General features: G+C 39.6%; 1 protein-coding gene across 2 annotated transcripts in view; it reads left to right on the top strand.

The window, feature by feature from the left end:
- Positions 1-23,919, top strand: part of Ap4e1 (adaptor related protein complex 4 subunit epsilon 1) — a 68,920-nt gene that overhangs the window by 26,235 nt on the left and 18,766 nt on the right. For both annotated transcript variants that reach the window (XM_028756145.1, XM_028756154.1), the window contains 10 exons: positions 1,543-1,702; positions 3,019-3,185; positions 9,461-9,534; positions 13,848-13,970; positions 14,067-14,176; positions 16,664-16,803; positions 17,368-17,480; positions 17,565-17,683; positions 19,572-19,874; positions 22,630-22,744. In XM_028756145.1, coding sequence (XP_028611978.1) covers positions 1,543-1,702; positions 3,019-3,185; positions 9,461-9,534; positions 13,848-13,970; positions 14,067-14,176; positions 16,664-16,803; positions 17,368-17,480; positions 17,565-17,683; positions 19,572-19,874; positions 22,630-22,744 — 1,424 coding nt within the window. The remainder of the gene's footprint in view (positions 1-1,542; positions 1,703-3,018; positions 3,186-9,460; positions 9,535-13,847; positions 13,971-14,066; positions 14,177-16,663; positions 16,804-17,367; positions 17,481-17,564; positions 17,684-19,571; positions 19,875-22,629; positions 22,745-23,919) is intronic.

Genomic DNA, 23,919 nt, shown 5'->3' with positions numbered 1-23,919 from the left:
TACAGGACAGCCAGGGCTACACAGAGAAACCCTGTCTCGAAAAAAAAAAGAAAAGAAAAGAAAAGAAAAGAAAAGAAAAGAAAAGAAAAGAAAAGAGAAAGAAAGAAAGAAAGAAAGAAAGAAAGAAAGAAAGAAAGAAAGAAAGAAAGAAAGAAAGAAAGAAAGAAAAACTAGGATGTATGATATCAGTTTTTCATTTTTGCTGCATGTTGGCCGGACATAATCTGCTACAGACGAAGTGTGAGACTGGATTACACTTTAACTCTTCATTATCACAAGGGTTTAAAAACAAATCCCAGGAAGAAAAGTAGCATCTTTTGACTCACATGCCCCTGTGCTTCCCTACCCCAGCAATATTCGGAGGATGTTTACTTTTTATAGAAAACCATTTTTATCCTAATAAAGAGACAAGAATGGAATCAAAGAATTACAAAATTTATTTATCTTATTTTAATTGATTACAAAAGTAATCTGTGCATGTTACTTAAAGTTCTCTAATTAGAGAAATGTATAACTGATAAGCAGTTAAAGGTTTTTGGGCATAGTGGTCCAGACCTGTATTTGCAGTATTTTGGAGCCTGAGGCAGGAAGACCATGAGTTGGAGACCAGCCTGGGCTGTATAGTGAGACCCTGTCTCATAAAACAACAATCCTTAAAAGGGACTGAAGAGATGGCTCAGTCGCGAATGTGCTTGGGGTGTGATGTGAAGTTTGGATGTGAGTTTGGATCCCTAGAACCTTCATAAAAGCCAGCTGTGTCAGCATGCACGTGTAATACCAGTGCTGAGATGGGGAGGGGAGGTCCGAGGCTTTCTGACCAGCCAGTCTAGTAAATTGAACCAGTAAGCTCTGGATTAAGTATGTGACACCCCCCCCCAAAAAAAAAAATCTCACTACAGATCCTTGCCTCCAAACCTTATGACCATAGTTCAATTCTTGAACTCACAAGATGGAAGGAGGCTACTGGCCTCCACAAATTGTGACATGTGCAAACTCCCATCCCCAAAGAAGTGTTTTGCCGGGCGGTGGTGGCGCACGCCTTTAATCCCAGCACTTGGGAGGCAGAGGCAGGTGATTTTCTGAGTTTGAGGCCAGCCTGGTCTACAGAGTGAGTTCCAGGACAGCCAGGGCTATACAGCTACACAGAGAAACCCTGTCTCGAAAAAAACAAACCAAAAAAAAAAAAGTATGTGACCCTGTCTCAGAAAAGAAGGTAGAGAGTGATAGAGGAAGATACTGATAGTATCCTAGCCTCCCACGCATAAACATGCATCTGTGCATGGCCTCCACATATACAGACATGCATCTGTGCGTGGCCTCCCACACATAAACATGCATCTGTGCGTGGCCTCCACATACACAAACATGGATCTGTGCACAGCAACCTCCCCTGCTACAGAAGATAGTTTCTTGAATTCATACTTCTTAGCCAGAAATAAGATTTTTATCTTTTTTATACTTTGTTGTATTAGAGCAAAATAATTAGTAATAGATACTTGGTGGCCCAGGTTGCCTTGTTTAAATTTTATTTTTTATCCTTAGGGAGATTATACGAAGAAAAGCAGTTTTGGCATTATACAAATTTTACCTCATTGCCCCTAATCAAGTACAGCATATCCATACTAAATTTCGGAAAGCACTCTGTGACAGAGATGTTGGGGTCATGGCTGCCTCTTTACATATATACCTTAGGATGATTAAGGTAAGTTGGTAATTTCAGCATGTGCTTAGTAGTTACCATTGTAACAATATTCCTATGCAATTAGAAGAAAACTCAGATATTTTAATAAAATGATTAGTATTTTATGCCATTATTAGGCTAGAGAGATGGCCCAGTGGGTGAATACTTGGCACACAAGCAGGAAGATCTGAGATCAAATCCCAGCATCCATGTAAAAAGTTGGGTGTGGCCATCCATGTATGCCTGTACCCTAGTGCTCAGGGAGGCAGAGACAAAGGGTTCTAGGTCCTCTTTGCTGACAGTATTGTTCTAGGTTCAGCAAGAGACCCCATCTCAAGGGAATAAAGCAGTGTGATAGAGGACACCCAGAATCTTCCTCTGGACTCTGCATGTGCATAGGCACACACTCCTGCACACACGTGTGCATATGCCACACACATATTTACTACACTCACACATACATAAATATATTTTATGCTATGATTTACTTCTAAATGTAACTTTTGTAAGTTGTTGATAATATGAGTTTTACGGATGACCGATCAGGAGTTCAAATCCACAACTGGTCAAAATTTAGAGGACAGCTGACTGTGGGGTGCCCAACCACAGTAGCTACATCTACAACACGCCTCCTATACCTTAGGCTGTGGGATCCCTGACCATAGTAGATACATCTACAACACGCCTCCTACACCTCAGGCTCTAGGAGCATGCTGAAGAGAGGTGGGAAAATTAACGAGCTGGAAGACTGGGACATCTGTGAGATTGTCTCTTCTGTAGTGTGACAGGGAGCTGCACTCATGAAAGCTCAACAATGTGGTCACCTAAAACCCTGAACAGTGATACCAAGTGACATCCCATTATGGACAGGAGAAATCTCACAAGCTCCCTCTCCCCCATGAAGAGCCACAGGCAATTAATGGCTGCCGAGAGAGGGAGAGTCAGTCTTCTGCAGGGATGAGCCCCTGATAAGCTGTGTAATACCAGGTGGTCACCCTAAGCATGTGTACATGTGAGCAGCTCTAAATGGACTCAGCAGATGGTTATATGTATGTACATGTTTGTACGTGTGTGCATCTATGATAATAACAATAATTTAAAAGAAGTCATAAATTTGGGAGGGAGGAGGAAAGGGACACGGGAGGAGTTGACAGGGTAACAGGGAGGGATGGAAGTAAGAGAAATGTAGTACTTATGTATGATGTTTTAAAAAGTGTGTGTGTGTGTGTGTGTGTGTGTGTGTGTGGATGGATGGATATAAAAGCATAACTTGGTTACATAGCAAATCTGAGATCAGCCCTGGGCTATATGAGACAGATTTTTTTTTTTTAATGCAGGAAAATTCTTCTGGATATAAAGACTTGACTGAGAGTTTTGTAACAATTTTAAAGCAAGTGGTGGGGGGAAAGCTCCCAGTAGAGTTCAGTTACCACAGCGTGCCAGCACCATGGCTACAGATTCAGCTCCTGAGAATCCTGGGGCTGCTGGGAAAAGGCGATGAAAGGTAAGTCCTCCCAGGTCACAGAGTGATGCAGAGTGACACACCATGCCATCTCTTTGCTTGGTCACCCAGAAGTTTCCAGCACTTACTGCCTTACCGGTAGTAAATAAGCCAATGTGAAAACGTGGGTCACTGGGCATTCCCTGCTTATCCACAGTCTCCCCTTGGCAAATGGTACTTGCCTAGTCATTGGAGGAGAGGGTGAGCTAGAAATAAACACTTCACCTTGTGTGGGTCACAAGCTGTCTGCTGTAGCTGTTGAGCTCTGTTGTTACAGTTTGAAAGCAACCATAGAGAGAGGGAGGACACATAATTTAATGCAGATAGCTGTGTTCCAGAAAAAAAAAAGTTTTATAAACATTAAAGCCTGAGTTTCAGATGATCTGAACATTTCATTAGATATTATTATTTTTTTCAATATATAGAAACTATTGACCATTTGTAGTCATAAAGAGGGGTAAATGTGACCAAAATACATTATGTATATTAGCAAAGTGTTATTATGAAGCCCATTATTATTAATAGATGCTAATAAAAAACATAAAAGTTACAAAAAGAAAAATAAAATATAATACTCATGATCTATATTCACAAACAACATATCAAAGACAATGATTGTCTCTTGGAAGCTGTACTGAAACTTAACTAAAGTCCAGCAGTCTTTTAGAGCTTGTTACCATTTGATAGGAAGCACAGAGAGGATGTATTAGTGATGTTAGCTCCAGCATACAGCTGGAGAGAAACAGCAGGCAAATGACCTTCAGCAGCAATTAGATGGAAGAGAGAATTGAAGAGTGAGAATAGGACTGGAGAGATGGCTCAATGTGAAGAGTACTGGCTGCTCTTTCAAAGGACCAGGGTTCAATTCCCAGTACCCACCTGGCAAATCACAACTGTCTGTAACTCCAGTTCTAGGGGATCCAACATCCTCACACAGACATACGTGCAGGCAAAACACCAATACACATAACATAAAAATAAAAAAAGATAAGTGCCTTTTATCTCAATACTTGGGAAGCAGAGGCAGGCAAATCTCTGAATTCTAGGCTAGCCTGGTCTACAGAACGAGTTCTAGAATATCCAGGGTTATACAGAGAAACCCTGCCTTGAAAACATACACAAAACAAAAAACAAAAACAACAACAATAACAACAACAACAAAAAAAAGGAAGAAGAGGAGAAATGGCCAGTAGCTGTTTAATTAAATTTTTTAAAAAAGGAAGGAAAATTGAAAATATACAAATTAAAGAAATTTAAAAGAATAAGCAACCAACTAAAATGTATGGGTCCCGGGCTGGCAAGATGGCTGCTGAGGAGGTAAAGGTGCTATCCATCAAACCTGATGACCTGAGTTCGATCTCTGGAACTCACATGATGGTAGGACAGAACTTAAGTTGTTCCCCCACCTCCACGTGGGTGATAGTCTGTGTGCCCACATATGTATACACACATGTGTATATGTACACACAAAACAGTCAAGTAAATGTAAAAAAAAGGAATGAGTCTTATTTGAATCTTCTTCAAGGAAAAATCTATGATGTTAATTGATAATTTGAAGACAAATTGGACATTAAGGAATTGAGACTGTATATGTATGTGAATATATATATACACACACACACACACACATATATATATATATATATATATATATATATATATATATATTACAAGTGAACTGTGAACATCTGTATCTGTCTAAAACATTCTTGTCTTGTATAAATGTATTTGATTTTGAAATATTTATGAATATTTATGCCTAAGGACACATTATTCTAGAATTTCTTCAAAATAACCTTCACACATAGGAAGTAGGCACAGTTGTCCATGACTCAGCTGTGGAAGTGGGGTAATGAGGGCATGGACCTACAGGACTCTTTGTATAGCTTTACATTTTGTATAGCTTTACATTTTTCCATAGTAGAAATTTAAAATAAAGTTAGTGTAAACAGCAAATAGAATGCATTTTTCAGTACAAAAGGAATGAAACATACAGGTAGTAAGAAGAGTTAGAAAAAAAAAATCTACCCTCATTCAATTCCCGATGCCACCCAATTTTGTTAGAGAGGTCAGTGGACACTGGTCTTAGGAGGGACCACAGTTTGGGAGTGGGATAATGGAGCAGATGCTGTACGATTTGAAGTTTTTCACACCTTACTCATCCTGTATGTTCTTACACTAATTTTCTTGTCCTGTTAAGGCTTCAATTAAATGGTAGTTTCTTTTTTTAATTTTAAAACTTTTTATGTGTGTTGATGTTTTGCCTGCACACATGTCTGAGCACATGTGGGTCTGATGTCCATAGAAGCCAAAAAAAGGAACCAGATTTCCCTAGAATTGGAGTTACAGGAGGAAGTGAGCAACCATGTGGGTACAGGGAACTGAACCCCCGGTCCTCTGACCCTGATAATCCCTGAGCCAGCTCTCTAATCCCAAATGCTAGTTTCGTTTCTTTCTTTTTCTTTCTTTCTTTTTTTTAATAATTTCCTTATTTTTAAAAAAGATTTCTTTATTTATATATTATGAAGATTTTTTTTTTTAATGTGAGTACACTGTTGCTGTCTTCAAACACTCCAGAAGAGGGCATCAGATCTCATTACAGATGGTTGTGAGTCACCATGTAGTTGCTGGGAATTGAACTCAGGACCTCTGGAAGAGCAGTCGTGCTCTTAACTGCTGAGCCAGCTTTCCAGCCCAATAATTTCCTTATTTTTTTTTAAATGTACATTGGTATTATGCCTGCATGCATATCCATATGAGGGATACCCTGGAACAGGAGTTGCAGAGTTGTTAGCTGCAATGTGGATGCTGGGAATTGAACTCAGATCCTCTGGAAGAGCAGCCAGTGCTATTAACTGCTGAGCCAGCTCTCCAGCCCTCCAATGCTAGGTTCTTAATACTGAAAATAAAACCATCGAACTAAAAACAGCCTTTTGGCTGCATCAGGCCTATAGCTGTCCTAGCTAGTGCTCCACTTGGAGATAGGAGTGTGGGTGTGTTTGTGTGTGTACAATTTTTTTCACACTTCTCAAAATAACAGACTTTTTCAATTCCAAGAATCATATATGTCATAGTTAGGGATTCTCTTACTGTGACAAAACACTGTGACCAAAAGCAACTTGGGGAGAAAAGGGTTTATAGCAATTAGGGCAGGAACTCAAACTGGGAGGCAGGAGCTGATACAGAGGTCATGGAGTAGTAGTGCTTCCTGGCTTGTTCCTCTTTGTGTAGATCTGCATAAGAGTGACCACTAATACCCATGTGACAGTCAATACTAGGCTGTCTTGAAATCTCTCTTACTGACAATTTTAGTCCAAAACTCTTCAACTTAGCCTCAGGCAGATCCTTAAGACAAGGGCATAAATCAGCCACGATTTTTGCCTGATTCTCACTGGCATGATCTCTAACACAGTTGCTGATGTTGCTCCCATCTGAAGCCTCTGAGATGTGTCTCCACCATCCACACTGCCCTCAGCACCCGTGTCTTCCAAGCTTTAGTAACACAGGCCATTGAGCCCTGCTTATATGTTCAGCAGCTTTCTTAGTCCAGAGTCCCAAAGTTTTCCACATTTCTCAAAAAACAAAAATAAACAACAAAACAAAACCAGTATGGTCAGACTTGTCACAGCAATAGCGCATGCCGTGGTACCACTGAAAAGTACCATGACCAAGGCAACTTATAAGTAAAGGCATTTAATTTGGGGGGCTCTCAGCTCCAGAGGGTAGTAGAGTCCATGACTGTCATGGCAGGAATCATGGCAGCAGGCAGCCAGGCAGCTGGGCAGCCAGCCAGCCAGGTAGGCAGGCAGGCAGGCAGGCACTGGAGAAGCAGCTGAGAGCTTACACCTGATTTATAAGCATGAGGAAGAGAAAGAGGGCTAATTGGGAATAGCATGAGCTTTTGAAAACTCAGAGGCCCACTCCAGAGGTAGCTCCTCCAAAAAGGTGACATCTCATAGTCTTCCCAAACAGTTCCAGATACTGGAGATCAAATATTCAAGTGTATGAGCCCTTGGTAGCCATTCTCATTCAAACCACCACAGTCCAACACCAGATGTTCCTATTCCTACATCATTTATATACCTTATAATTCTTGCCTTTTATACTCTTTCAAAAGATAGTCTCATGGATTCCAGACTGCCTCAAACTCACTAGGTAGCTAAGGAGAACCTTGAACTTCTGCTCATCCCACCTCCACCCTGAGTTCCTGGACTACCAACCTGTACTTCCATGCCCAGTTCACTACTATTTTTGTTTTTAAAGTGTTTTCTGAAGTTTTTGAGGGCAAGTCTAATTAACAGTTTGTTTGAGAGCAAGGATCTTTCTGTCCTAAGAAAGTATTTGTTGGTGTTCTGACATTTATGTTACGCAGTGGGTACATCAGTGCTTTACTTAGCCTTCCAGGGGGGGCAGCTTTCAGAGTGTTGCATTTCAAGGTCCCTCATCAGCTTTGTGTCAGCATCCTCCTGTCTGAGTCCTCACCAGTTCTAACTGAGCGTATATAATCCCAGCCTATTATACCATCTGGTGCAAAGTTATTGGAATTCTGCCTGAAAATGAGTAATTTTATGTTACTGTATTATACTTTCCTGGTCTATAAAAGGTCTATTATGTGTTCTCAGGAAATAATTTCAAGGACATTTAGTAAGTTTATTTACTAATTTTGTTGTTTTTCCTTTCATGGATAAACTTAGAGAATTAATCCAAAGATACAAAGATGAGGAAGACACTGTTTACCCTCAGGTGACTCAGTCAAATGGTAACTAGAAGAAATTGAACAGATATGTAGAGTCAAACTCCTAGAATATAGACAATTAGAATGTTTTCCCCTTAGCTGAACCAACTATGACATTCTATGTTAGTAAATCTTTATTCTATGTTAATAAATCATGGAACTAGAGAGATTGCTCAAAGGTTAAGAGCACTTGTTGCTCTGACAGAAGTCGCAAATTTGGTTCTCAGCACCCTTGTGGCAGTTCACAGCTATCTGTTACTCCAAAACCCTCTTCTTGCCTCTATAGGTACCAGGAATATATGTGGTACACAGACATACAAGAAAAGGAAACATCTGTACACATAAATTTAAAATGATTTTAGAAGTATTTTTAAATATATAATATTTATAATTCATACAACACCATTAAGAGCTTAATGTGGCAAAGTAAAAATGTTTACTTTTTAAAATGATTATAAAGTAATTAAAAAAATCTTAGGAAAATGTTTTATATTTATTTGAATATTCTCTTGTGTTTTTTAGCACTTTGCATCTTAGGTTATTATTTAGCTCAACCATGTCTATAAATGTTTCTGTATTTCATGAGGTTTCTTCCTGTTTGTAAAGTTGAAGAACTATACTATAATCTAGGTGTAGTATTATTGAATTTTGTAGAAGGGTTAGTTGTTCTGCTATAGTAGAAGACATACCCAATAAAATGACAAATTTAGAGTGTTATCCTGGATTATCATTATATATTTATACTTCTGTCTCTAGAAAATCAAAGTATACCTACTTCAAATTGACAGGTTTTTTTTTTTTTCTTTAAAAAATTTGATTTTTTTGAGACAGAGTTTCTCTCTGTAGCCCTGGCTGTTCTAGAACTTACTTTGTAGACCAAGCTGGCCTTGAACTCACAGAGACTGCCTGCTTCTGCTTCTTGAGTGCTGGGGTTAAAACTGCACCATCATCACCACTGGGCTTTGGTTTTTAGTTTTTAAAAGTATCTGTGTCTACCCAATTAACTGTCAATATAATCGGTGACCATAAAACAAGAGTAGTTTGTTTATTTTTAATATAAGTGGAAATTAAATTTTTCTTAGTAAAGAACCTAGTTGCTCTTCAGGAAAAGACTAGAATTGGAATATTTTTATAACAACATCCTAGTTGATAAATTAATGTGCTATCTGAAATAATCTAGATATGTGAAATATTATTTTTGTAACTTAAAACAGAAATACTTTGTTGCAAATAAAATTGTAAGAGGGCATGGGCAATAATAACAATCTGGCTTGTAAGCTAGGACCAGGCCGGGGCAGTGTTGATTGACCTTTGTGTCTCCTCATTGGCCGAATTAGTCTCTTTTGGTAAAATAGGAAGTTTGTCTCATGAAAAGACCAAATGAGTTCTTTTGATGTTAAAATTTGTATAACTTTACTGTAAAATGAATTTTTTTCACTTGTCTTCTGTAGATCCTCAGTTTTAAAGAGAGAGAAGTTTGAAAAACTGTTTTGTTGGGTTAGAATACTATAATTCTCCCGCAAATAAAATATCTCTTAAACAGGACAAGTGAATTAATGTATGATGTTCTTGATGAATCCTTACGAAGAGCCGAGTTAAATCACAATATCACTTATGGTAGGTAAAATATGACCGTGTTTTCTTAATGACTAATAGTGCTTTTCAGTGCTGGAGCTAAGTATGTGTTAGAATGCCATACATTCCAAAGACATTGGTGTGCTTTAATTTTAAGATGGATCGTTGAGTTAATGTAAGCACTGAAGATAGTAGTAATTTGAAATTGTGGCTTTGTGTGTGTGAATATAGATATGCAGGTAGGTAGGTCTCTGAGACAGGTCTTTTACCGGGACCAGGGGTTTGCTGATTAGATGAGGCTGGCTGACCAGTTTGTGCTAGGCATCCTTCTGTCTTTGACTGTCCCCCCACCCCCATCCCTGCTCTGGAACTGCAAGCATGTGCCACTGTGTCTGGCTTTTTCTATGGGTTCTAGGAAACTAATAGAGGTCCTCATGTTTGTTCCTTATGCTTGTTTGCCAGGCCTTTTACCAATTGAGCTATCTTTCTAGCAGTGAAATTGTGAAATCTTCTAAATACGTATTTAAATTCCTTATTATAATTGTCTTTGTTGAAAACACCCACCATAACATCTAATTTTAAGGATAATTCATTAAGTCTGTGACATATTTTGTAAAAAATTTCAAGTTCTTAAACCAGTTAACCAGTTGCCAAGTGTTTATTAAATTTCTTTGATCTGTTAGAGATAAGAAGAAAGTAAAATCTAATGTAAAGAGCTCTGAATTTTGCTTGAGCATAATCCAACCTAAAATATCAAAGCTAAAACTAGTGTCATGGATGTTAGAATGCTACAAGTTTTAATTTAGTGCTTTACACTTGGTATCTGGACTAGGGCTTAGCTTGCTACTGAGTAAACAACATATAATGCTTTATTATTGTTTGTATGTATGATTTCATGTGTAGCTTTACATGTAGAATTGAAGCACAACTTTGTGGTGTGGTTCGCTCCATCGACATGCTTGTTTCAGTAACCGAACTCGAGTTGGCAGGATGCTGTGGCAGGTGCCTTTACCCACTAGCTAGCTCTTTGGTGCTGGTCCATTTTTAATCTTAGAAACCTGCAGAAGCGCTTTTTGTTTTAACCCCAGCAGAGAAGGGAAGGGTAGTATTGTATAAAGGGTGTTCTTTGAGTTATGAGTGTATATTCAGACTTGTGTAGTATTAGAGAGTTCTAGGTGGGAAAATAAAATTTAAAAGTTGCTAGAATACCTGCCTAGCATGCATGAAATTCTGGATGTAAAGTGTAGGCCACTGCTGTAATCCTAGCACGTGGGCAGTAGGGCATGGGAGTTGCTAAGAGGACCCTTGAGGTTCAAGGTAATCCTTTACTATATGGTGGGTTCAAGGTCAGCCTGGGGTATATGAGACCCTGTGCCACCCTCCCCCCAAAAAAAAGAAAAGAAAGAAAATCTATTAAAATAATTTCCAATTTGCCAAGTATAGATGTCAAAGAATTAATATTTTTCCATACTGATATCCCAGTAATCTCATGAATGTCTAAGTATAAAATTTAGAGTTTATATGGACAAGCTTTTTTGTTTGTTTGTAAAACAAATTTGATACTGGGAGAGTTCTGAATGGCAAGAAAAATTAGTTATAATAGAAAAACAATATCATTTTAAATCTTACTTAGGATTGTTATAATAGTTCAGGGTTCAGCAAGTTTTTTTTTCAAATAGTGATCATAATATTAAATATTTAAGATTTGTCAAATCACATAGATTTGTCCCTCCCTCCCTCCCTCCCTCCCTCCCTCCCTCCCTCCGTCCCTCCCTCTGTCCCTTCCTTCCTTCCTTCCTTCCTTCCTTCCTTCCTTCCTTCCTTCCTTCCTTCCTTCCTTCCTTCCTTCCTTCCGAAACAGAATCTCACAGAGCCTATGCTACCCTCATATCCCTACATAGCTGAAAGTGACCTTGAACTCTTGATGTTTCTGGCTCCCTTTTCAATGCTGGGATTATAAGCATGCACTACCATGGTTTTCACATAGGTTCTATTGCATAGTCTCCTTTTTAAAAAAATCTTAGTGTCTTCCTGTTGTTTACGTGTGTATACCCATAAAATGCTTACAATGCATATCTTGCCTGTGGAAGTCAGAGAACAACTTATAGAGTTTGTTCTCCTCTCCTACCATGTGGGCCCTGGGAACCAAATTCAGGTCACTAAGCTTGTGTGGCAAGTGCTTCACCCACTGACCCATCTTGCCCCCTTCTTCTCCCTTTTTGTTTTAAACCTTCGTAAAATATAAAAATCATTTTTAGTTCATAGGCTTCAAAAGTATTCTGGGTATGGGTTGTGGTGGTTCCCATTTTAGTGAATTGATACAGAGTACATCATCTATATACACAGTCAGTGTCTTTAGATTCTCTTACTGTGTAGTATTTAATGTTAATCAGCTCCCTTCTTGAATAGATGTTCAAGTTCTGATTTAGTTTACTCAGTTATGAAAGACGTTATATGAACTCTTTTCCTGCAGAATATCTGTGCATTAATTGATGTTGGTGTCTAGTGTGACATTCTGCTGGTTGGGTATTGAGCGTCTTACAAGCATGCATAATGGAAATGTTTGGTGGCTGCAGGGGATGAAAGGATTCTGTTGCCACTTGATGCACTTTACTTATTCTGTGCCGTTCAGTGTCTCACATTTTCCCGTGTCTTTTCTTCATTTATTTTTGTTTTGTAGTAGAGTCTTACTGTGTCTTTCTGGTTGGCCCGAGCTCCTTATGTGTTCAACCTGGGATGCTGGTATTACAGGCATGCACCACCACCACATTTTGGCTTTATGTCTCCTTTCAGATACTGTTAGTGCAAGGCCTTGTACTACTTACTGATGTCTCAGTAGTTCTTGTGTGTGCATGCGTGCATGTGCACCTGTGTGTGTTCTTTCTTGTGTGCAGATGTGGAGGTCTGAGGTTGACTTTTTTTTTTCGAGACAGGGTTTCTCTGTGTAGTCCTGGCTGTCCTGGAACTCACTCTGTAGACCAGGCTGGCCTCAAACTCAGAAATCCGCCTGCCTCTGCCTCCCAAGTGCTGGGATTAAAGGTGTGCGCCAACACTGCCCGGCCCTGAGGTTGACTTTTAATGTCATCTTGTCACTCTTCACCTGATTTTTATTTATTTTTATTTGTTTGCTTGTTTGTTTATTTTTATGTTAATTGGTGTTTTCCTTCATATATCTGTGGGAGGGTGTTGGATCTCTTGGAGCTGGAGTTACAGGCAGTTGTGAGCTGCTATATGGGTGTTGGGGACTGAATCTGGGACCTTAGGAAGAACAGCCAGTGCTCTTAACCCCTGAGCCATCTCTCCAGTCCCCACCTTATTTTTTTTTAATATATATATGTTGGGAGGGGGCGTGTGTATGTAAGTGCAGCTCCTCTCAGAGGCCAGAATTTAGCATCAAATTCCCCTGGAGCTGGGACCCACCCAGTATGGGTGCTGGGAACTGAACTCTGGTCCTCTGTAAGAGTAGCAGACATTCTTAGCCTCTAAGCCATCTTCCCCACCCCTTTCTTTATCTTCTTGTTTTGAGACCAGGTCTCTAAACTGAACCTGGAACTCACATCTCGGTTTGAGTGGCTGGTCAGTGAGCCTCCTCTTGTCTCCACCTCTTTCCTGGAGTTACCGATCTTTATGACCGTGTGAGCATCGGGGGTTTGAACCCAGCAAGCCCTTCGTCCTCAGCCTCAGTGATCTTTCCTATGTGGCAAACCACATCAGCTCATGTTCTTTAAGTGAATTTGAAGGGAGTTGTATTCTCTTTGCAGTTATTGTTTTGATTTTATCAGAAACTTAAATTTGAACATTTTCAAGGTATACAGTAGCCTGCTCTATATATTAAAGATTATATTTAAAGTAGCCAGAAGATTCTTAAATAGTGACCCCCCCACCCTTGAAATAAATGGTTGTGCACACTAGAATGATTGCTGTGTAAGTGGTTGAACATACATCATTTTAAAGTGTTCAGGGAGTGTTAGGAAGACCTATTTATACAGAAGTAATGATGTATTTTAATGTGTACATTTGATTATGGTGTTCTTAGGGCAGGGTTTATCTGTTTTATTCACTGTCGTATCTCTAGTGCCAACAACATTTCTGGCATGCAGGTGTTCAGTACATACTTGTATGAGTGAATACATTATTCTGTTTTTGCTGGTGATAAAATTTTCTTTAAGTTGTACTTTGTTAACTTAACCCAAATAACTATATAAGCATGAAAATAAAGATTTTCCGTTATAAATATTTTATAAATACGATTTTAGACTAAAATGTATCTTCAGTTAATTTTATTACAAATTCTACCCAAAATTGTTCTTCTATTATACTTAAATATATGTCATTTTTTTATTTTCTTTCTTTAGCTATTCTGTTTGAATGTGTACACACAATCTATTCTATTTACCCTAAATCAGAATTACTTGAGAAGGCTGCCAAGTGCATTGGAAAATTTGTTCTGTCACCTAAAATAAACCTCAAATATTTAGGTAAGGTTCTTATGATGGAAACTGGAGAGAGAGCTTTTGAAATTTGTTGGGTACGTGTTTCAGGTCATTGAACTATAATGTGATCTTTATTTCTAGGACTGAAGGCTCTTACCTATGTTATCCAGCAGGATCCTTCTCTGGCTCTTCAACACCAGATAACCATAATTGAATGCCTAGACCACCCTGATCCCATTATTAAAAGAGAGGTAAATTAGGGCTGACGAGAGATGACTCAGCAGTTCAGAGTGCTTGCTGCCCTTCTAGAGGACCTGAGCTCAGTTTCCAATCCCACCAACTGCAGGAGTCTAGTGCTCCTGGCTTCCAGGCACCTGCATGCATGTGGCATATATTCACACAGACACAGATACAGATCCACATAAATAAAAATCAAATCTCTTTTTTTTTTTTTACAAAAAAAAGAGAGGTAAAATATTTTGAATAGTGTATATAAAGTGGTAAGTTTTAAAAACTTTTTTTGATATTCTTGAGAGAGTCAAATGATAGCCAGTGGATGTGTATGTATGCAAGTATATTTTAACATTTGCATCTATTCAATTCTTACTACTTTTAAAATCTCATTTCTTTTCTTTGACTGTCTGGTGTATATGATGAATGTTAGTCATTTTCGCCTCCTGTTACCCTCTCTTCTCCGCATTTCTCTTCCCACCATGTCTGTGTGTGTGAGTTTAACTAGATTGAATTGCTTGCATGAACATGGGTGGCTAACCACTGAAGAAAGCTGGAGCCCCTTCTTCAGCCCCTGTAAACTGTCAGGTAGTCCTTCAGGAAAGTTTATTTGTTTTCTTAAAAAGTACTGCTAACCTGGGATTTTTGTTTTATAAGACAGGGTCTTACATAGGCTAAACTCAAACGTGTGATGTCCCTGCCCCTGCCCCTGCCCCTGCCCCTGCCCCTGCCCCTGCCCCTGCCCCTGCCCCTGCCCCTGCCCCCAAATGCTAGGATTATAGGTGTGTCACCATAGCCAGCTCACAGGAATGTTCTTAACCTATGAACTGGAAAGTTTAGATCCAGTTATATATATGAAGTCGTTGATTTATTTACTTCTTTTATTAATGTAAGTACTATAATGGGAACTACTTTCTAGTCCTGAGTCCTTGTATTAGTATAAAATAAAACATACCCCAGTTATCTGTAATACATAATTTATGTTGGCTATTACATGAACTCACTGTTAAATAGGAAAACTGATAGAACTCTGTAGAACTGTAAGATAATTTGATCTTCTTGGAAGAGAAGTTGTGCTCATGTTGCCTAATACTGTTCTGGCTTCTTCTTTTATTAAATTGATCCAATGTCCACTTGAGTAACTGCATAAAGAGTTCTATTCATTCTTTTGTAGAGAAATCCCTGTATCTTCATTTTAAGTGGTATATGAGGCCTGTTTAAGAACTGTGAGAAGTTTATTTCAGATTTAAAACATAATGAGGATTTGTTTTGTTTTGCTTTGTTTGAGACAGGGTTTTTTTGTATAATAACCCTGAGTGTTCTAAAACTTGCTTTGTAGACCAGGCTGGCCTCAAACTCACAGAGGCCTGCCTCTGCCTTCTGAGTGCTGGGATGAAAGGCATGGGCCACCATTCCCAGCTATTATAATGAGGAGTCTGAAGAGAGGCTGTAGAGCTGAGTGATGGCTTAGTTAAGAGCATCCGCTGCTCTGACAGAGGACCCAGGTTTGGTTCCCAGTACCCACATGGCGGTTCATTTAATAACTCCAGTTTCAGGGCACCAGTGCCCTTTTATGGCTCTGGCACCAGGCACACATGATGCACAGACATACGTGCAGGCAAAATACATACATGTAAAACAAAAATAAATAAGCCCTACTTCTTAAAAAAAAGATATTAAAATACCTTATAACTTCCAACCAGAGAGGTAAAAATGGAGCTTGACTGAACCCTGTATTATGTCTGACAGTTGTTTTTAAAAGATTATGACTTTTGAATTTTAAAAGGTATTTTAAAAAATAAATGATTTGCATTTACATATACACATGTATTTAATATTTTAAAACAACTTAAAAATTAAAAAGACTCCAAGGGCAATAAAAAAAAAATTGTACAGCTCATCTGTTTTATCAGACATATAGTATGCATTTGTGTGTTACAGAGTTAGCTGAACACAACACATAGTTTCCTTATCATTATTAACTTCTCACATTGCTTATTTCTTTTTAACTTTAGGTTTCTTTTCAATAAAACACACTTGTGCCACAGCTCTAGTATGTGGCCCACACATCAATCTTTCCATAGGCAGCTGTCTCCTCCCGGTGCCCTTTGGTCACAGTGTAGATGCTGAGGGCACCTCCATTATATTCGTCCCTCCCTTCTCAGCTGTACAAACAAAGCCTGGGGGGGGGGGCGATCCCCTCCCTGTTTCCTCATTTCCCCTTCATATCACCTACGGCTTGCAAGTCCCCCCTTCCCTCCCAGACTTCTTCTTTCTTTTATTTTTTGGCATTGGAGAATAGGACCTAGCATCTCTCATATTCTAGGCAAGCAAATGCCTGCCACTGAGCTTTAACCTCAGCAAGATCGGTATTTCCTTATCACCTGTTAGCTGAGTGTCCTGAAAATCTAGACAAAAGCAGAACAGTTAACTTATAAACACATTTATTATATTTATTGGTGTTCGCACATATGATTTTGTAATACTGTTTTTATTTCTCTTAATAGACTCTGGAACTTCTTTACAGGATTACAAATGCACAGAATGTAGTAGTTATTGTACAAAAAATGCTTGAATATTTACATCAGAGCAAAGAAGAGTATATCATCATCAGTTTAGTTGGCAAAATAGCCGAGTTGGCTGAGAAATATCCTTTGCTTCAGTTGTGACTTCACTGACTTGAAAATGGTGGTACAGATGGAGCCACTTGAGTTCAGGGACCCAGCGATTAAGTAATTCTTAATTCCTGATTCATAAGTCTCAGAGCTTATGTACTTCTTGGGGGTTGGCTTTTTTTTTTTTTTTTAAATGTCTTTTGGAACTTGGGTCTTGGTTTAATGTACACTGCCATCGGCAGTTCTGTGGCTTTGCGCTAGCAGGATGGTCAAATACACTGATACAAAGATATTACAAAGAGGTTAAAAAGTTTGCTCAAGTGGACACACCACAGCTTTAGCCCCTCTGAAATACATAGGAATCTTCCAGTATTTGTTGTCCAAGATGGCCTGTTCAGCTCTTCAAATTATTCATGTTTGTATATTGACTACTTGCTGTGTGTAAGCCTGGTGAGCACACATTTTATGTAGGACTGGGCTGTAGAGCATTCTTGGTAGTTAGAGTTAAGCTGCCGCTCGGCATGAATTGTGTTGTGGAGAGGATGATTTCAGTGAAGCATGACATGAAGAAGTGATTTGTTCTTAACACTGGACACATATGCTCCTGACAACGTGTGGTTTATTCAGACAATGAATGCTGTGTTTTCAGTGGGAGGAGATGTAATGCACCCTGATATTCTCAGTAATTTCCTGAGACTGCTAGCAGAAGGTTGGTAAAGAAATTACAATTCTTTTTTATTACAGTCATTGGCAAGTGAGTGGAAACTAAACTGGTATTGCAATTTCTTTGTAGGTTTTGATGATGAAACAGAAGATCGACAATTAAGACTCTACGCAGTTCAGTCTTATCTGACTTTATTAGATATGGAGAATACTTTCTATCCACAGAGATTTCTTCAAGTTATGAGCTGGGTGAGCAAAGTATATTGCATGCAAAGTATTATAACAACATATTTCCTCCAGATATCATTCGCCTCCTCTCGTCGGTTTTCTTCCCCAATGTTTACTTTTATCCTGTAATTACTGACTTATCTTTTCTTTGTATGGTCTGGTCACTGGTCTGGTTTTTAGTAAGGTTGGGATTTTTTTGTTGTTTTTCTTTTTCTCTTTTTTCTTTTTTTTTTTTTTTAGTCTTCCATATCCCAGACTCGACTCAGACTTGCTGTGTAGCCATGGAAAGCCTTGAACTTCCAACTCTTTGGCCTCTACCTCCTAGGATTAAGAACAGGATTTTCTTCCTATTCCTAGGTGGGCATACACAACCATGCTTGGTTTTACGTTTGCTGGGCATCAAACCTTCATGTATTCTAGGCAAACAGTGAGCTGCACTCCCAGACCTTTTGTGTGTAGTTCACACACACGCCGGTGTCATTTGAATGTACTTAATGGGAATAAATAATGGGAGGAAACAACTGACTCACACACGGAAGTCCACTAAAAATTTAATTTCTGAGATGGAATTCAAGTTACCTGCTCTTCTGGAAGTTTCCATCTTTTATTTATTAAAGCTTCCTTTAAAATTACTATTTTGTTATTGTTTGTTTTGAGAGGAGCAGGATCTCACTTTGCAGCCTAGGCTGGCCTTGAATTCATGACTCCTGGGCTCCAGCTCTCCAAGTGGTAGGACTTCAAACCTTCATTGTCATAGCTGGAATTTTTGTTTGTTTTTAAATTGGTGTCTCACTATGTTGTTTAGATTCTCTTTTGTCTTTTAAAGACATGTTATCATGTAGCCCAGGCAAACCTGACACTCACTATGTAGCACTAGCTAGCCTGAAACTCATGGCAGCCTGCTGTCCCAGCATCCCAGGTGCTAGGATTATAGACTCAACCCATAATTCCCTTCCCCTCATCCTATTTCTTTCGGTTAAAATGGTTTCTCTGTGTAGCCCTGGCTGTCCTGGAACTTGCTCTGTAGGCCATGCTGCCCTTGAACTCACAGAGATCCACTTACCTCTGCCTCCTGAGTTCTGTTTTTGTTTCTTTGTGTTTGTTTGTTTGTTTGTTTGTTTTTCTGGTACTATTATTGTGCTAAAGGCAAGAAGATATGCAGTAAATGCCATTTAGAAAAGATCTTATATTCCTTGAATTATATTTATACAATGTTAATTTTAACATTTATAAAATGATTAAGCCAGTCAAATGATATGTCCCTTGAGTAAGTTAGATGTGAAAAAAAAGATCTGTAGCGTGATCAGCCTTCGTGCCGTCAGTCCTGTGGACTGTCTTCATCCGTGTCAGCTGATGCTTGTCCTGATGTGTACTCTGGTTCCTCTCAACAATCACACTAAATTACACTTTCTGATGAGAGAAACTAGAAATCTGTGTTTTATGAGAGACCGCTGGGCAGTGGTGGTGCACACTTTTAATCCCAGTGCTAGGGAGGCAGAGGTGGGTGGATCTCTTGAGTTTGAGGCCAGTCTGTTCTACAGAGGTAGTTCTAGGGCAACCAGGGTTACACAGAGAAAGCCTGTTTCAAGAAAGGCAGGCAGGCAGGTAGGCTAGAAATCTTCATTTTGTAAAATCTTACTCTTACTAACATTGGAGACCTACCAGCAACTATCTGGAAGTTCAGAAGAACGATAACGTATAAAGGTATTTTACTTTATATATTGTTACTGATGAGTTCCAGTTCTTTTGTATTGAGGGTACAGTCTTGGTATAGTTTATAGTGTTTCTTTAATAATATTCATCATAAAAATATGTGTGATCCAGATGGAAGTTCATTCTAGTTGTAAGTCGCAATCGGCATACTGTCTGACTTGGTATTTACATATACACCAATTTTGTTTTACTCTAGGTATTAGGAGAGTATTCCTATCTCTTAGATAGAGAACGTCCAGAGGCGGTTATAACCAGGCTCTACAAGTTACTTATGAGTGACTCCATTTCTTCAGAAACAAAAGCCTGGTTGTTTGCCGCAATAACCAAGCTGACACCGCAAGCTCATTCTTCAGACATAGTTGAGAAATTAATCCAAGCATTCACTGTATCCTTGGATACTTGTCTGAGACAGCATGCATTTGAATTGAAGCATCTGCATGAAAATGTAGAACTTATGAAGAGCTTGGTTCAGGGTGCTCAGAATTGTGAAGACATAATGGTAAGAATCCTGTGCTTCATTTTGTCAAAATCCTGTTGCCTAACAGCAATTCCTGCATATATGATATATAAGGAATATATATCAAAATATAGTTTCTGCTGCATGTATGATGAACTTTTTAGTTTTTCTCATGATGGTAGGGAAAGAATTGGAGAGGTTCTATTTAATACTGGCTCTAAGTAGGAGCTGGAGAGTGTCTCTTCCTAAGAACTCAGTGTAGATGTTTTAGCTTGTGATGGTCTTGAGATGTGGGCAAGGCTGGGGAAAGCTATGTGAGGTGGGGATGGTGTCCTTTGAGTATAACAGGCTCTCTAGCCTTGTGTGGGCTTAACATAGAAGTTGGGGTTCTGGAAGGTCAAGGTCACACATTTCCACAGAGCCAGGGTTTTGTCTTTGAAATTTGAACAGTGAAATTCACAGACCTTAGAAGAGTAAGATTCAGGAAGAAGTTTTATTATGGGATCATAGGTTTAAGAGAATTTTAAGAGGGGGAAAAAAGCAGACAAAGCTTCTGTATAGCAAGCACACGTCCTAAGAAATGGGTTGCCACTGGGTTCATTGTCTTGGATCTTGTCAATGTTAGTAAGACTTTACTGGTTTGAAGCATGGGGTTCTGTTTCTAGTCAAACTCACGTAGTCTCCATCTAGTTGTAAAAGAAGAAGAAAGGTAAAACGCAAGCAGGAATCCTCTATTTGTCAGTATAGCATCTCTGACATTTTGAAGAGACACATTCTTATAGCAAACACCCTGATTCTCTGACTTTTACAGTCTTTCTGGACTCTCTTCCCCAGTATTCCTTGAGTGTTACGTGCGAGAGTGTTTTGTAGATGTATCCATTAGGAACAGGCTCTACAATTTTGCATTTTGATTGGCTGTGGGTTTCTGTAGTGATTCCCATTGGTTGCAAAGAGAAGTTTCCTTGATGAGGAGAACGACACTTCTCTGTGTTTAAGGACAAACTTATAGAACGTAGTTAGAGATTGTATACTGGTTTAATAAAGTGATGGTTCTAGGTCTTACTACAAGATCCATGAGTTCATTAGTTCTGAATAGTTGGCTAGGTTTCCAGTACCAGACACGATTTATTTATTTATTTATTTATTTATTTCCTTTTTTGTTTGTTTGTTTGTTTGTTTTTCGAGACAGGGTTTCTCTGTGTAGTCCTGGCTGTCCTGGAACTCACTCTGTAGACCAGGCTGGCCTCAAACTCAGAAATCCTCCTGCCTCTGCCTCCCAAGTGCTGGGATTAAAGGCGTGCGACACCACTGCCCGGCCCAGACACGATTTCTTGATTGTAGAGCTGGCTATCTCCAAAACTACATGCCACTTCCACACCCTTAAGGTTATTGTGCATTGCTGGTGGTTTGTTGTGGTCCATAGGGGTCTACTCAGTAATCTGAGTAGCCTCCTTTGGAAGCTTGCATGGCACTGTCTGACATGATAAAATCTAATCCTCAGAGAGTCAACTTTTAGGTCTGTCTCAGCTAGAGTTATTATTTGTTGTGGTGATACACCATGACCAAAGCAATGTGGGGAGGAAAGGGTTTATTTGGCTTACATTTTCAAATCACTGTTCATCACTGAAAGAAGTCAGGACAGGAACGCAAATGAAGCTTGAACCTGAAGTCAGGAGCTGATACAGAGGCAATGGAGGGGTGGTGCTTACTGGCTTATTTCCCATGGCTTCCTCAGCCTGCTTTCTTATAAAACCCAGGACCACCAGCCCAGGGATGGCATCATCCACAATGGACCAGGTCCTTCCATCAGTGACTGTTTAAGAACAATTTCTTACGGGCTTGCCTACAGCCCTATCTAATGGAAGCATTTTCTTAATTGAGGCTTCTTCTTCTCAAATGACATTACCTTGTGTCAAGTCGACATAAAACTATACAACACAAGGTCAGATACAACTTGGGTTCTCTGGATCCTGTGCCCAAAACACACGGTGTCTTCTACCAACTACCTCTGAGAAACACCAAGGACAATAGCAGTAGCTTGTATGTTTTGGGAGTTTTTTGGACAGCCATAACCAACAACTCAAAAGAGGGCTTCTCATGTTTAGTGTTAAATTTTTGGTCAGATAGTCTATGGCTCTTAGGGTAACAGTGTCAGCCCAGATGAGAAATCCTCACTTAAACTGTGTATGTATGTGTGTGTGTATACACAGACTTCTTTTAGTTGTGTCTGATACAGACAGTCAGGTTGGGGCAGAACACCGATGTGCAGGTCTGGCTACGCCTAGAAGTTGAGTACGGCTTAGCTGAGATGAGGTCAGGTAGCCACAGGGTACTGGGTTGGTGTCCATGATGTGGGTCCTGGTCCAAGCCTGGAACTTTGCGGGTAGATCTGGGGACCAGGTGGGTGTAACAAAGGGAGGATCAGGTGGGCCCACCTGGCTAGGCACTGGAAAAGGATGTGCAGGCTATGGCTGGGTGGAGAATTTGGATGTGGCATGGGAGTTGGGGGGGCTGAAGGGTGTGAACAGGTAGGGCAGGTCTTGGCAGATGTGTAGAGCTTACTAGTGGCACAGGGAGGGGTGGCCAGACCAGGCCTGGCACTGGGTGTGGGATTCACACTAGATCTAGGGGATTATGGAGGATATAATCAGACTAACTTAACCCACTGGACCCTGGAGAGGGTCTCTCTTTAAAAAGTTTAAAAGATAATTGTGCCAGAGTTATATGAATGTTCAACCTAGTCTTCTAAATACATGTTTGATTGTTAATTCCTGACTTTTGCTTAACTTTAATGCAGGTGGATGCTTCTTTATCTTTTCTGGATGGTTTTGTGGCTGAAGGACTCAGTCAGGGAGCAGCACCTTATAAGCCCCATCACCAGCGCCAAGAGGAACAGCTCTCTCAGGAAAAAGGTGTATTTCCATCTCTCTATCATAAATGGTTTGTTTTGGTTTTAGTTTTTGTTGTTACTGAGACAAACTGTGCTCACTGTGTAGTGCAGGCTGGTTGAGAATTTGAGATAAAGAATCCACCCACCTCTGCCTCTAGAGTGCTGGAATTAAGGTCATGTGCCACCACACCTGGGGAGGGCCAACACTGAATAGTGTAAGCATGTCTAGAAAGGCTCCAGAAGCAACCCTGGTCATTGTGGGCTAGTGACTCATTTTCACTGTGAACAGTCTATATATTAGATTCTCTAACAAAGTATCTACTTAGTTATGTCACAAGGAACTCACAAGAGCAAGAGCTTTATACCTTGAAAAGCACAGCCTGTGAGGGAGTCTACGTGAACTTGGTGGAGAGGAGATCCCCGAGTCATGTGCATGGTGCCTGGAAATTGCTCCTGTGAAATGGAGAGAAGTGTGGACTTTGGCTTATGAGTTCAGGATGTTGGCACTACTGACACTTCCAGGCTGAGAGATTTCGGGAATTTGTTGTTACTGTTTTTGCTGAGTGCACATTTCTTATGCTGGGTGCCAGACCATTCTGTTATGAACTGTGGGATCAAAGAGTTTCTTGGCACATTGTTATCTTTTACAGAGCTTTTGATTAAAATTTTTATTATATTTATTTAAAGTAATTTTCAATTAAAAGTAGTGTACGAAGTATTATTAAGTTTTATTATGGCATTTTAAAACAAATTTTTGTTTGTTGATTCTCTAACTACCACAATCCCCACATACCTTTTTTCTCCCTTTTACCCCCAATAGCTTCCTTTCTGGTTTTCTGTGTTCTGCTGTGGACTCCTTCCTCAGCACTTCTCCCTCCCATGGTCCCCTGTCTAGCTGCAAAGCCTAGACTCAGACATTCACATGTGCGTGTGCATATCACTGAAGACAATGTGTGAGGAACATGCAACATCTTCCTCTCTGAGTCTGGGTCACTTTATGTACTTTAAATATCTACCCACTTTTCTGCAGATGTTCTAATTTCACCTGTTTTATAGCTGAGTAAAATTCCATTGTGTATGTGCACTACATTTCTATTATCCGTTGGTGTGTTGACGGACATTCAGGCTGATTCTTGGTATTGTGAATAGAGCAGCAAGAAGTGTGGATGTACTGTGTCTCTGTAGTGGAATAGAAAG

The sequence above is a fragment of the Grammomys surdaster genome, unplaced genomic scaffold, assembly GCF_004785775.1.
Source record: "Grammomys surdaster isolate TR1022 unplaced genomic scaffold, NIH_TR_1.0 129, whole genome shotgun sequence".
Taxonomy (NCBI): Eukaryota; Metazoa; Chordata; class Mammalia; order Rodentia; family Muridae; genus Grammomys; species Grammomys surdaster.
The sequence above is the reverse complement of the archived record's forward strand: the minus strand, read 5'-3'. Positions and strand labels throughout refer to the sequence as shown.